The sequence below is a fragment of the Blastocystis sp. subtype 4 genome, assembly GCF_000743755.1.
Source record: "Blastocystis sp. subtype 4 strain WR1 chromosome Unknown seqid_0329, whole genome shotgun sequence".
Classification (NCBI taxonomy): domain Eukaryota; class Bigyra; order Opalinata; family Blastocystidae; genus Blastocystis; species Blastocystis sp. subtype 4.
The window spans coordinates 1-14,104 of NW_014569218.1; the positions used below are offsets into that span (position 1 = coordinate 1).

The 14,104-nt window shown below is 38.9% G+C and overlaps 7 protein-coding genes across 7 annotated transcripts; 2 read left to right on the top strand and 5 right to left on the bottom strand.

The window, feature by feature from the left end:
• Window positions 1-3,742: 3,742 nt before the first annotated feature.
• Window positions 3,743-3,949, top strand: JH06_4263 (ribosomal protein L18; the record flags this gene model as incomplete). Its single annotated transcript, XM_014670113.1, has 1 exon — window positions 3,743-3,949. One exon carries the CDS (start codon window positions 3,743-3,745, stop codon window positions 3,947-3,949), a length of 207 nt encoding a protein of 68 aa, XP_014525599.1.
• Window positions 3,950-4,089: 140 nt separating this feature from the next.
• JH06_4264 (hypothetical protein) lies at window positions 4,090-5,275 on the bottom strand (the record flags this gene model as incomplete). The annotated part of the gene is made up of 7 exons (XM_014670114.1): window positions 4,090-4,269; window positions 4,300-4,506; window positions 4,537-4,600; window positions 4,631-4,762; window positions 4,791-4,981; window positions 5,012-5,170; window positions 5,201-5,275. The coding sequence occupies 7 exons, from the start codon at window positions 5,273-5,275 to the stop codon at window positions 4,090-4,092; spliced, it is 1,008 nt and encodes a 335-aa protein (XP_014525600.1).
• Window positions 5,276-5,293: 18 nt separating this feature from the next.
• Window positions 5,294-5,608, bottom strand: JH06_4265 (iron hydrogenase assembly protein; the record flags this gene model as incomplete). The annotated part of the gene is made up of 3 exons (XM_014670115.1): window positions 5,294-5,395; window positions 5,428-5,492; window positions 5,581-5,608. The coding sequence occupies 3 exons, from the start codon at window positions 5,606-5,608 to the stop codon at window positions 5,294-5,296; spliced, it is 195 nt and encodes a 64-aa protein (XP_014525601.1).
• Window positions 5,609-6,309: 701 nt separating this feature from the next.
• JH06_4266 (hypothetical protein) lies at window positions 6,310-7,734 on the bottom strand (the record flags this gene model as incomplete). The annotated part of the gene is made up of 4 exons (XM_014670116.1): window positions 6,310-7,248; window positions 7,280-7,517; window positions 7,549-7,670; window positions 7,699-7,734. 4 exons carry the CDS (start codon window positions 7,732-7,734, stop codon window positions 6,310-6,312), a joined length of 1,335 nt encoding a protein of 444 aa, XP_014525602.1.
• A 486-nt stretch (window positions 7,735-8,220) lies between these two features.
• On the top strand, window positions 8,221-8,794 carry JH06_4267 (hypothetical protein; the record flags this gene model as incomplete). The annotated part of the gene is made up of 4 exons (XM_014670117.1): window positions 8,221-8,298; window positions 8,329-8,422; window positions 8,453-8,550; window positions 8,582-8,794. 4 exons carry the CDS (start codon window positions 8,221-8,223, stop codon window positions 8,792-8,794), a joined length of 483 nt encoding a protein of 160 aa, XP_014525603.1.
• A 1,675-nt stretch (window positions 8,795-10,469) lies between these two features.
• On the bottom strand, window positions 10,470-11,407 carry JH06_4268 (cyclin H; the record flags this gene model as incomplete). The annotated part of the gene is made up of 4 exons (XM_014670118.1): window positions 10,470-10,718; window positions 10,747-11,079; window positions 11,109-11,252; window positions 11,285-11,407. 4 exons carry the CDS (start codon window positions 11,405-11,407, stop codon window positions 10,470-10,472), a joined length of 849 nt encoding a protein of 282 aa, XP_014525604.1.
• Window positions 11,408-11,945: 538 nt separating this feature from the next.
• Window positions 11,946-13,494, bottom strand: JH06_4269 (presenilin-like protein; the record flags this gene model as incomplete). Its single annotated transcript, XM_014670119.1, has 10 exons — window positions 11,946-12,101; window positions 12,135-12,247; window positions 12,278-12,516; window positions 12,548-12,639; window positions 12,673-12,756; window positions 12,787-12,867; window positions 12,900-13,209; window positions 13,239-13,298; window positions 13,330-13,442; window positions 13,471-13,494. The coding sequence occupies 10 exons, from the start codon at window positions 13,492-13,494 to the stop codon at window positions 11,946-11,948; spliced, it is 1,272 nt and encodes a 423-aa protein (XP_014525605.1).
• Window positions 13,495-14,104: the final 610 nt, after the last annotated feature.

Here is a 14,104-nt window from a genome sequence, read left to right on the forward strand (position 1 = left end):
ATGGATGTGGGAGAAGGAGGTTCCTTCCTTCTCCTTGCTGTGGTTGTAATTGCTGTCTTCATCTATCTCGAGAGAGAACAGCTTCGTCTTGCTTTTAAGGTTTGATTGGTTGGGTTTCGTGTGTTTGTTTAAATGACACAACATGAAAGATTCTTTCTTAATGATATAAGAAACACATCAGAAATCAAGATCAATTCCATATTGTTGAAGCAAATCCAATAATTGGGCTACCACAAAAAGATACTGACTCCCAATAACCGCATTCCTACCTTTACTTAAGTCTGAATATAGTATTGACTCATTTTTTAAAACTATGTTACCAATCTGTGGTATAGATTTTGGTACTTGCTTCTCTTGTGTATACGTTTTCAAGGATAACCATTTTGTTCCTGTTCCTAGTGAAACGGGAGAAAATACCTATCCCACATATTATTCGATTCACGATGGTTATGAGTACTTTGGTGAAGCAGCAAAACGAAGTGCTTCTCGTTTTCCAGAGTGTACAGTGTTCGACATTAAACGTATTCTTGGTCTGACGTATAAAGAAGTTGTTGAAGTCATTGAACGGACTCAATATGGTTTTTCTATTCTAATTGACCAAAATGAAAGGCCTTATATTTATCTTCAGGAGCCAAATGGAACGCAGCACTGTTTCTATCCCGAATATTTTGTAACGAAGTTCATTAGTTATCTTGTTGGTCGTGCTTCCTCGTTTATCGGTGAAGATGTCAGAGAATGTGTTATCACCGTTCCTGCATACTTCACCCTGAACCAGAAGAACGCCATTTTATGGGGAGCTTCTCAAGCCTGTGTTCATGTTCAGGAAACGTTCCCCGAACCTTGTGCAGCTGCTCTCGCTTATCAAGTTGTCGCTGTAAATGGTATTTGTCATGTTGTTATCTTCGATCTTGGTGGAGGTACCTTTGATACCACTCTTATGCGAATTGTTCAAGATAATATCCAGGTGTTAATGAGTGATGGTGATCCATTCTTGGGTGGACAAGATTTTGATAATCATATGATGCTAATTCTTATGCAAGTTTTGGTTGAGAACAATGTGGATGTTCGGGTACTCTCTCTTATGCAGCTTCAAGAATTACGTGCAGAAGCTGAACGCATTAAGAAGGAATTGTCTGTAGTCTGCGATGTGGATTTTGATATGACGAGATTCAACTATCATCCGGTTGATGAAGATGATGATGGAGAGGTGGTTATCACTCGTGATATTTTCGAAGCTCATATCAAGAACGATGTGTACCGGGCAGTTTGTATTGTTAGTCGTTGTTTAAAACGTGCAAATCTCACTCTTTCTGAAGGAGACAGTATTCTCTTAGTAGGTGGTTCTTCTCGTATTCCTCTCGTTCAAAAGATGCTAGAAAGTTGTTTCCCAGGTGTTAATATTCGGTTTAATGGGAATCCAGATGAAATTGTGGCAAATGGAGCATGTGCACTATCACGCAAGACATATTGTGAGAGTCATAATATCGGTTTAGATGACCATACTCCCACAGTCCACACAATTGTTATTCGAAAGGTGGAAGTTCAGTTTGATGATGATGCTCCTACAACAATCCTTCCTGTGGGAACTCTTACTAGTGTATGGAAGCAATGTGCTGTGAAGCCATCCTTCTCTAATGCGTTCAGGCGTAAGGATGTGAAGATTCGGGTCTTGGAAGTGGATGAACAAGGGAATAAGAAGGTGATTGGAGCTGTGAGTGTGAAGGCTCACATAGGAAGGAAAGTGTTTATTGAGATGATGGTGGATAAGTTAGGCCGACTCGCTTATAAATATGGAGTTGAAGGATATCCTGAAGATGATAAGGCTGGCTTGATTCCTTTCCAGGCTGAGATGACAAAAGAAAAGGCAAAGCTAGTGAATCATTCCATGTCCCAAAGTGATCTAGTTGCGATGAAGGCTCAAAAGACTCTCAAGCAGTATATTTTATATGTCGAAACAAAGGCAGGACATCCTCACTATACAAAGACGAAAGAGTACTTGAATCAGGTTCTGATTTGGTTACAGCGCTGTATAGGTACGAATGCAGATATTAATGTTATAAACTCTACAGTTACGAATACTTATAATTGGTTGAACCAATGTTTTGCCTTGCATGTTTGTTAGTCATTTTTTTCGTAGAACCGATTGGTTCTTTCTCTGAATAATCCTAATGCTTATATTTCGAGAGATTTGGCTGTTTCTGTATCATTTAGTCATTTGGATCCTATGTCTTGTGTCGTATGTATTCTTCTTGACGTTATCTTGCGTGTCTTTTTTAATTTACCGCTTATGGAGAGTTATCAAGGGATTGTGGAAAGTGAAAATGCCGTATTCATCAAGTGTGGTAATCTCTGGAGCAGGAAGTGGAATGGGGCAAATGATTGCAGTGGACTACGCAAAGAATGTATTTTGTAACAAGAGGGAATGAATATCTAGAACAGTGCCTTGTTGCTTCTGGATGTTAACGAAGAAGGACTTCATAAAACTCGCCAGTTATGTCTGGATGCAGGAGCATCTGTTGTGCGTACAGAAATTGTAGATGTAACAGAAGCAACTGCAGTGAAAAGGATCCTTGAGACTTATGATGATACCTACCCTGTGGATGCTGTCTATCCTTGTGCTGCTGTTATTGACACACCACGAAGACCACTACCTGATACTGTTCATGTAAGATTACTCATGTTCATTGTCTATAGGGTTTCTCCAAATTATTCTCCGTAAATGTGATTGGAGTCTTCAATATTATTCAACCCATTATGGAACGGATGCAAGTAGGTGTATGTAGTGATTCCAATGTAGACACGCCATTTTGGGAAGATTTGTTTATTTTCATCTATTCTAGGATTCAGTGGTTCCCTAATTACTCCTAACTATACAATATCGAAGAATTGCATGCGAGCCATAGCCGAGTCTCTTCGTTATCCTCTTCAACAACATGGTATTTCAGTATCGTATGTTTGCCCTGGAGGTGTGAAAACGGGAATGACAAGTGTGTTACCAAAATGGCTGACTTGGATATTCTTATCTGCGGAAAGGGCTGCAAATACTATTGTGAGTGGATGTGAATCGGGTGATTTCCTCATCGTTTTCCCATTTTCCTTCTACAGTCTCCTCTATGGCTATTTATCTCTCCCGTTATTTTTGAGAGAGCCATTAGAGTCTTTTCTTGATATTGTCTATCGTGGTATCTTTAATTACCCTTTTTTCTTGGATACACGATGGAATTTCGATTCACATGATCATTCTCACTTCTCAGATTCCGTTGTGTTCTAGCAGTTTTCAAGAATAAACTCCAGCATTCGATTCATATTTTCTAGGGATGCCTGTACGTATAAGTCCAGCTTGTTTACCATTTGTTATATTATTTAAGCTGTTTTGGTTAATCTCCTTGTAGATTCACTATTATCACGTTGTTGGTCGTCGTCTTCCAACTGAGAATGATCCTGAGCCTGAGATTTACAGAATGAGATTGTTTGCTCCTAATCCTGTGACTGCAAAGTCTCGTTACTGGTATTTCATGCACAGACTTGAGAAAATGAAGAGTGGAACTGGTGAGATTCTGGCTGTGAATGAAGTGAGTGGTTTGTGTTGAGTTTGAGTTGTGTGTAGATTCACGAGAAGGGAGTCGAAGTGAAGAACTATGGGATCTGGCTACGTTACAATTCTCGTTCTGGAACTCATAACATGTATAAGGAGTATCGTGATACGACTCTGTTGGGTGCTGTGAAGCAGTGTTATCAGGAGATGGCTGGAACTCATCGTGCTCGTGATCGTTCTATCCAAATCATCAAGACTGCTGTGGTTGATAATGAAGAGTTGAGAAGACATCAGAATGTGATGTACACTCACGAGAATCTGAAGTTCGCTCTTCCTCATCGTCAGTATCGTGCTGAGTCGAAGAAGTTCAAGTCAACGTTCCTGGCTAAGAAACCTTGCACTTTCCGTGGATAAGGAGGCATTGAAACTGTTGTGGTTTACATTTTTAGGGTTCGAGTGTTTACTGAAACATGCAATGACTTAGCAAATAAACTGACGAAAGCAGATACATCGCTTTCACTCCCATAACTCTTGCTAATGAAGTAGACTATTTCTCATCTGATAGAGGACACCTTCTTAGATAGGCAGGTGAATGAGAAATGGTTCGACCTAACATGGGCTATGTATAACATCAACTCATTCTGACTTACTTCTTTCCCCGCCTTCTGGATATATCCGAGTGTGTGGTTGAATACATCGTCTTCAGGGAATGCTGGAGGCATTTCATCAAAGTACTATAAGTTAATACAAGCATCCATTCTGACAAGATTGAATTGACGTGTCCAAAGAGGTCCTGAGAACATCTTTATCACATTGGCACCTGAGTTCAACAGATCTGAAACTGCTTCCGGTTGCATTAACATATGATGTTCACTTGTGGTGATGTTGACATTCCTCATGACGATTCGACTCAGAGCAATGACACGACGTAATCGATCATAGCAATGGTCCAGATACTTCGGATAATCGTTCTGAGAGTTAGCACGATGTCAATTCCATACATGATTCTGATCTCTCCAGAAAGAGTAAATAGGTGTGTTCTTTGTCGGAATATACACTCCATAACTATAAATGAGACCTATTTAGCACCATCACTCTAATCCATCAACATGCAACTCTTTCATTAACAGAATATCTTCAACCAGATTCTCATCGGTTTGGAAGGGAAGTCCAATCATGGTTCCAGAATAGACTTCAAAACCTTCATGCATCATCTTATTAATGTTCCTATATCAAAACCTTATCGAATAATTACTCAATTCGTTCATCATATCCTCGTTCACGGATAAAAACATCCTTATATAGAAGCCGATCTGCTGCTTCCATTCGTAAATACACAGTTTTGGCTCCTTTCTTATAATACCGTCGACATGTATTCATTGGAATTTCACCCATTTGCAAACCAATCTGGATAGGTGCACCTCCAGAATAATCGCCATTCTTGACCTATAGTGAAAGAGTACTAACAATATATACACGATAACCACGATCAATTTCTATACTCTTCTGGATGGTATTTTCAATAATTGTTTCGATGAATTCAGTTCGACCTTCATTGTTGAATTCTCCGCTACTAATAACAATGGTTCCAACACCTTTGTTGTATAGCCATTCCATATTGTCATATACATGAGTCTAAGGATAAAAGGAAAAAATCAATCGGACTGGAAAGCACATGAAACGTTTTGCATCTTTATTTGAACGACGCATATAACAATGCTGACAGTTTCTCTCACACATATTATGCAAATCTGGTGATCATGTGTTCAGACAAAAGATACCCATAAAACCATGCAGATACACATAATTGGAGAAAATACTTTCAGTAATGGAATTAGCTTGAACAATATACGCGTTCACCTTCAAATGACTCCTACAGAAAGAAAACATACCAAAGAAGGGTCTTCAGATTTTATCAGGTCTTCTAGTTGCTGTTGCGATAAATCATAACTATGTCCTATACATCACCTACCAAAAGTAATAGAGAACCCTTCGAAAGTGGTTTTCCAAGAAATAATGAGAGTGGCTCTATCAATTATCATAACCAGAAGGTACTACGGACAACTTTCTCATTCCACACTCTTCTTTCTGCAATAGTTGAAAATGATCGTAGACCTCGGAAAGAAAGCTGGGAAAGTCGACTAATCATTGGGAGGAAAATACAAATGATTATACTAACAAACACTATTTATAGAGTATTGCCTTCTGAATGTCCGACTAATCCAAATATAGTCTGCTGAAGGTGTAAAGTCTTTTCCGTAAGGAAAGAAAGTTGTTTTTCAACTGCCTCTCGATCCTAATTTATTAGAACAACTCTATCCCTTTACGTTATCTATTTCAGCTATACATGTAGTTGATTCTTGTCGAATATCGTCTATTTGACGAATGAGTTCTCTATTCATTTATTCAGTACGATACTATACGTGACTTCTTTTGCGTACTTTTGACAGAACTCTTCCAGTTTTGTTTGAAAGAGAGAAAAGATTGGTATAACCACTTGTTGTTCATCTTCAGAGTTTACATCCGTAGGATGAGGAATGATTCTCAATGATTATCAGTCTTTGGAATCTTACTCTTCCTCTTCTTTACATGGACCTTGCTTTATTCTCTTAATTTCGTCGGAGTCGTTGCCTTCATCTGTCGGTAAGGGAAGAAGAAGAGCAGTACAAGTTCGTTTGGTACTATCTTCCATGTTGAATTGATTTGTGAAAAATCTATCATTTCCCTCCAAATGATTAGCCACAAACAGTTAAACACCAAATGTATACTATAGGCTATTGTTTATCTTCTGTTCTTTTCTTCAGTCCTGCAGCACCTCCTTTCGCTTTGATCTCATCAAGGAATGACATAGATGGCTTAACTGTTGTAGTCTGTGTGTCGGAAGTCTTCTTTAGTCCAACTGCACCTCCCTTTGCCTTGATTTCGTCAAGGAATGACGGTGTTGTAGCCTGAGGTTCTGATTCAGGTTTCTTCAGAGCAGCTGCACCTCCCTTTGCCTTAATTTCGTCAAGGAATGACGGTGTTGTAGCCTGAGGTTCTGGTTCAGATTTCTTTAGGCCAGCAGCACCTCCTTTCGCTTTGATCTCATCAAGGAATGACATAGATGGGTTGACTGTTGTAGTCTGTGTATCGGAAGTCTTCTTTAGTCCAGCAGCACCTCCTTTCGCTTTGATCTCATCAAGGAATGACCGTGTTGTAGCCTGAGGTTCTGATTCAGGTTTCTTCAGAGCAGCAGCACCTCCCTTTGCCTTAATTTCGTCAAGGAATGAAGGTGCATCTCCTTGTGGTTCCGGTTCCAGTTTCTTTAGGCCAGCAGCACCTCCTTTCGCTTTGATTTCGTCAAGGAACGATGGTGCCGCTTGAGTAGACACTACGGTATCATGCTTCAGAGCAGCAGCACCTCCTTTCGTTTTGATCTCATCAAGGAACGAAGGCATAGTTGCATGTGGTTCAGAAGTCTGCTTCAGACTAGAAGCACCTCCTTTTGCCTTAATTTCATTAACGAGCGAGGACGTGGTTTGAGTAGACACCACAGTAGCATGATGTTGTATAGGAGAACTGAAAGAAGCTGTATCTTCATTAACCGTTGCTTCATTCTCTTTCATATTATTATCTGCAGACACAAGGACTGTAGGCGAAACAGAATCCGAATCTTCAGATGAAGCCGATGTAGAAGTATCAGACAATATTGGAAGTAGAGACGAAGATGGATTCTAGATGAAACAACAATAACAATACTACTACTTCACGAAGCTCCCTTCGAAGCTCTTTTAACTGCTTCTTAATCTCGTGATTTTGTTTTTTCTGTGTTTTGCGTTGCTTTTTCAAGTCAAGATTCGAAATCTTAAGTTGTTCCAGTTGCTTGATCAAACCCATATGTTCTTCATGGAGTAAATTAATCTGATTTGTCAAGTCTTGGCATCGTTTTCGTTCACTTTCAAGCTCAATAATGTAACTCTTTGCCATCATCCGTTGAAACTCACTTCCAATTACAATAATTCAATATCCACTACGCGAGACCATCTTCTACTTTAGGTCGAGTGCTAAATAGAGCATCGAAGGCAACAGTTATACACTTGACAATCCCTGAGTCATCTAGAAAATCCTTGAACTCTTGTTGCTTTGCTCTGGATCCCTACTCATGAAATGAATGAGTTGGTTACAACGGTAACGCTTTGTGAATTATATACCGAGGTCATGGACACGAAATCAAGGAAACGGTAACACCAAAAGTAATAAACAAATCCAAGATATACTGTATTCAATAAGATTTTCGCAATCCGTTTTTTGTATTGATTCTACGTTAATTCGTTCGGTACCGAAGATGACCAATAACCGAATAGTATAGTTTTCATTTAGAATAAGGATCTGATGAAGTTTTGATACCGAATCCTTTGTAGCACATGAAGTTCTTCGAATCATAGGATAATAGTTCATGGGAACTAAACCAGAAGTCCACTGCAGTCGACACCGTAAGATTCTGAAGAGTGCAATGAACCACTTAACACTAATGTGCTGTACATCCACAGAAATCCAATAAGCAGATTATATAAATAAGGTGTTTTCTGTCCTTGTTAGACCATTTCGTATTTCGTATCTTTTATTCGTCGACTTACCTAACAATACCATTTGAGTTTTGACAAGGATATGTAGGGAAAAAGAGTATGGATTAAGGTCCAGAGGAAATGACGGACATTTATGTATTTGACAACGAGAATGCTCTTACGAGTAAATTCTTTCAATCCGTCAAGAAACTCTATCCTGTATGATTCACCACTTTGGCTGATCTCTAGTCCTTTGAGTCCATGGCATTCTCAAAAAAGTTGGTTATTGTTGTTCCTCTTCATATGTCGCTGGATAATGAAAAGTTCTCAAAAGCGTTTATTAGTTGATTTTCTTCTTTCTGCTTATGTCTAGATGCTCATTTGTTTCAACCTTCTGCTTATTATCGTGATCAGTATCAATCTTTCACAGGAAAGCAAGCTGAAATCAAATCGGATTTTCTCCTTATTCATGTAACTGCTGAGTTATCCATGTGAATGATAGAAACAGGGTTGTGATGATTCATCAATCGAGCGCAGCTGTCAGATTATTGAGGACAACGAAGTGTATAATGATCGTGATAGTCATCAATCATATCGATTGCTCCTTATTGATAAACCTGTTGAAGGCAAGTTCCATCCAATCAACAGTTCCCAAATAGGTCTTCGTGCTCTTTATCGTAAGAGTATTCCTGGTATGACTTATGCAACTGATTAACTGAAGAAATCTTGAGGTATGTCACATCGTGTTCTGATTCTCATGTTCTTCAAGAACTAAATTATGATTTGTACATATCCTTGTATTAAAAATGAATTCGTTCTTTTACTTCACTATTTAACAAGCGGGTATCAACATGATGACAATAAGAGTAGTTTGCTTTCTCGAATTTCAAATTGTATTGAAACTCACACAGAATCCTTTAGTCATCTCCCAGAATGGAACTGTGTGAATACTACAGGAGAGAAGATTCAGATTCTTCGCACCTGCATCGAGTGTTATGTGTTAGAAAAAACATTTGATTTGGTAACTACGAATCTATAGAATAACATAAAGAGTTTTCGACTGGAATGTGACTCATGTTCTAAAGATGATTCGTTGCTTCAGAATTATGTGTCTACTATTCAAGTCGTTGTTTTGTAATCATTATATTCATAGTCTCAAGGTGGTTTTACGCCAGCTGAAATATCCCTAAAACCGTTATTGTATATCCCTTCTTCTCTCGAATCAGCTACACGCATTCTGTCCACATTATCATCAGCTCACAATACACTCCACATTCTTAAGATCATTTCCAATTGCATTTATGCAATTAACCGTGACATCTCAGAAACCGTTTCAAATCAAACCGATTCTCATATTGATCTCACTGCAGACGACCTTGTTCCTTTGATCATTCTCACAGTACTTGCTATCTATCAATCTCATTCGTAGATCAGTCAATCATCCATATCTCACCTTAGTTCAATCCTAAATTACTGTTTAGATTTTGATTTTACGCAACTCAAAGAGAGAGAATTGGGGTAGGAATAATGAAGAGAGATAATTGAAGATTCTGCTTTGTTACATTCCAAATTGCAGTGTCTTTTCTACTGGAGAAAGCAAAGGAGAATTATCATGGTCTCTCTATTCTCTCGTCATCTCAAAGTCCATCTTCTCATAGTCCCAAATCATCTCTGAAACATTTTATGGATCCAATGAGAACAACAATGATCAAACAAAGAGATAGCAAGCAATCTGTTATGCGTCGTGGAAGTATTGCTTATGATCCACAATGTATGCTCTATCATCCTAACCGTCAACTCCGTCAAAGTGATCTCTCGCCTATTCATACTCCTTCGGTTTTCTCCCAGATTCTTGTCAAACATTACATTGAAACTTCTCCTTCGAACGAAGAACTAGTAACCGAAGACAAGTACTGGTGGACAAGCAAACAGATGACTAGAAAGAAGTTTGTGTTACCATGGAATCATCCTCTGACAGTAGCCAAACCACATTCACCTCGTCATGCAAAGGGATCTCCAAGTACAACTCCCCAGAAAGGGTCAACAAACGAACTGACAATTCAAGAACCAGAGACTATTTCGGAACCTCATGCTTCGACAAAACGTCGCAATCGATATTGCTGTTGTATGTTGCGTCAGAAGGAGGATACCGATCAAGTTTTGGATCCTTTTGTTCCTGATATCCCTCCTCAAGTCCAAGAAGTGAGTATTCGAAAACGTGAAGGGAATCTCTCATTAAAAACAGTGGAGTCGATTGAACGAGTTCGTTCTCAACCCAGTGAGGATCGAGGCATGGGTTCATTCATTGAAGACTTAAGACGATCGCAAGCACACAGTGTATCCTCTTTATCATGGAAGACAGACTCCAGTGCACATTAGGAGAGTGTTTGTTAATAAACATAGAATGAAAGAGATCGTTTCTCAGAGTGAACTTGAGGAGATGATGGAATCTGACCTTCTATCAATCGTGGTCCTTCTGTTTCGCTTCCTTTGCTCTGGGTAGTTTGCCTACTATTCACAGAATCAGGTTTCTCTTGAGAATAGACTGTAGATCGAGAGTAATTCACTGATTCTTCTCGATCGTACTCACGTTGTCGTTTCCACTTCCGATTACACAGTTTGAGAGGAACTTTTGTTAGCTAAATCAGATTCACCGATCAATCTTACCATCAACTTGAAGAGATTCCATTCTTCCTGAACATGCCTCAATTTTGCCTCAACTTCTTTCATATTGACAGCCTGTTCTTGCTTAACCTGCCAATTCCAAATTCGTTCAACACAAGTACCAAACAACTGTACTCCTTGTTGAATATTCTGAAGAGCAGAATGATATACAAATAAACTCAAGACAGATGGGTCAAACAACAGATCTAAATCTGTTTGATACAATGAGACGATAATGGAATCGGCTGAATCACTGATTTGTTTGAGAATGGACTCTGTTAATATCTCTTTATATTCATCTGTTTTTGACAATTCCAATAAAACGGCATCAAAGACCTAACATCAATTCTAATAATCATTTTTACTCTGCATGTTCTGTATGGAGTATGAACGTAGATTTCATAGTGAATAGCATACATCAGCTTTTGTTCTGCACTAATGATGTCACTAGCTGATTCACTAAAGAGATTCCCCAATGTATCTGCATCTATGGGAGTATAGTCGTCTGCCTAGAATAAACGAGGAACGAACGAACACATACCTTAATGGCCAGTAGGAAGGCAGCAGCACAGATTGTCTTTGGATTATACTGAAGGACACTCCTTGTGATAAAGAAACGCTTGACATAACTTGCAGCGAAGATCTGGACAGACCGATAGTCCATTTTCCCATACGAATATCTCGGAAAAATGCCAAAGAGTTTTGAAATAAAATGATGGAGTAAAACACGTTCTTCATCAACCTAGATCTGAGTGAAACACGTCACATTTACAGATATATATTTATTCATCTCTTCTGGCGTCACAGTGACTTCTACTGGAGTCGGTTCCGAAGGACCAGGTTGTTTTGGAGAATCATTGCTCAGAACAGTTGTCTCTTGTGGTCGATTGGGTGTACCAATAGCAGGTTGTTTGGATGGGATCTCTAAGGATTCATTTTGGTTGGTTTGCTATGAATGATTACTGAATGAAGTTATGTACCTTTCGTTGTATTATGATCGATTTTATGATACGATTATGATTCTCTTGCCGAAGTTGGCCTTCCTATTACTTGTTCCATTGAAACTTACTCAATGCTTCTTTTGTAAATATCCAGTGATTTCGGTGTGTCGAATCCGAATAATCACTCATGGCAATGAGAAATCTGTTTGTATCAAGAATCACGGTTATTTGACTAAATAAACAAGATACTAGAATACAAAATCAAATCATAATTCCATTTAACACAAATGCATTGATCATTTTTGTGATAAGGAAATAAGATAAGGCATAAGCAGTTACTCCGAGAAGCATAGAGAAAGGAAGAGCAGGAAGAGCTTGTTCAAGGACACTTAATAATGCCATAGTCATAAGCAAACCCTAGAAATTGGACCTATAATCAACCGAACCTACTGAAAGAATGATAATGAAAACAAAGACAAAAGGAACAGTCGATGACAAACTGGCTTTGGAAACCATCAACGAGTAGAATATAAAGTCACCCAATCCTAGTTGCACACTCTCTCCTAAACATGATTTCATCCAATAACACGTACGTTCAAAGATCCGATTGATCTCAAGACCTTCTTCCTCCTCATCCACCTCCGAAGAAGGAAGATAATCTCCATCTGTTATCACTCCCTGCGAATCAGTCTTTGGCATCTCCGTAGCTCCTTCCTGATTCGTATCCTTCGATGCACCTTGCGTCGAAGTGTTCCCTGTGGACATCTCAGCCTGTCTAGATGGTTCATCCACAGTGGATCCTTTTGAAACTCCCTTCTTCTTTTCCTCAGCTCTATTTGTGATTTCAGGATTTCAATCCATACTCAATCAATTGTAAAGGAGCATCACTACGATCCAACGTCGTTTCATACAATAATCCCGGAATGGCATCCTCTCGATCTCTTGATATATTTAACTATCCCATGATCTATTTCTATTCATACTCTACTAACATCTTTAATGGTCCACAAGGAGTTAATACAGCACACATATCATACAAAGCCATGGCTACGAGAAGAACCCATGTTGTCCACTATAATGATTACTAAATAGTTTTTGTTACATCAGGGAAGAAGGAAAGAAGATAACAAACCAAACACGAAATGAATACGAGGAACGTCTTCTTCATTCCATCTGGTGCATACTATTGGCTAACACAATCAACACAAATCGTACCTTCCCAAAAATACAAACAACCGACACAACGCCAAGGTTTACAAAAATGACGACCGAAGAGATGAGATCCCATGGAATTCGGTACTGAATCATCGCCATGTAGAATACGAACCAGCCAGTATACCCAATAGCACTGAATGTTGCAAAATATAGCAGTGCATAAAGGACTTTTACACAGTGATACTTGTATAAGATGACCATAACAAATGTCATGAGACCAATAAAGATCACAATCACTAAAGCATTCACAACTGCTTGCCAAATAGAATCCCATGTATTATCAGCTTCTTGCTTGTAAACCATATACACCCTACAATCGCAAAGACAACCTAAATATACGTCATTCCCTCTTCCAGAGCTCCCACAATATCCGATGGACGGATCACATTTACTAAGATACTGCAATATGAAAAGAACTTAGAAAAGATACGTTGATATCAACATGGTCAACCCAACAGGGATAACGATGGATGATAGATGGTTCACACCGTACCAAATCACAAAGGTGGAATCTGTCAATAGATTCTTCTCATCGTTCACTTCCTATCATGTGAAGTTCATACCAAAATACTTGCCTTTGGGGATGTATCTTCATGTGGTTCACTCATACTGTTTTCCAAAATGCTTCTTTGTTATATAGAACGAAAGAATGGAACACGCCAACATTGTGGCGTTTCTGGAATCTATCTTGTATTTATGACTTATGAAGTGGTTCAATAGGATCTGTAGTGATATAATACCCAAGTGTTCACATTGACCATGAAGGGATAATCAAAGACTATTGCAAGAAATATTAAAATGGATTTTACAGATTTCAACGAAACAATGGAAAGCCCTTTCAATGATCAATGCCTGCATCTCAATAGTTTCCCCATTTCTTTTGTACCTCCTCCCTACATTTCTCTAAACTGGATTCCTGTGTATTTCAAATAATCTATTCTTGGGAACACACATGCATGTAGTTGCATCATTGATATTGGAATAAACTGCCATTCGTCTCGTTCTTCAAAGACATACCTATCAATTCCAAATGGGTCGTGTGATTCGAGGTGAGTATTTGTAGAATCGAATGAGCTCAAAATTGAGTTGATAGAATGAGTTTTGTATAAATGAGGTACTAACGAGTCGTGTAGGTCAGCGTAAAGGAGCAAAGGGAGCAGTGTTCCAAGCTCATACTCATCTTCGTAAGGGAGTTCCTCAATTCC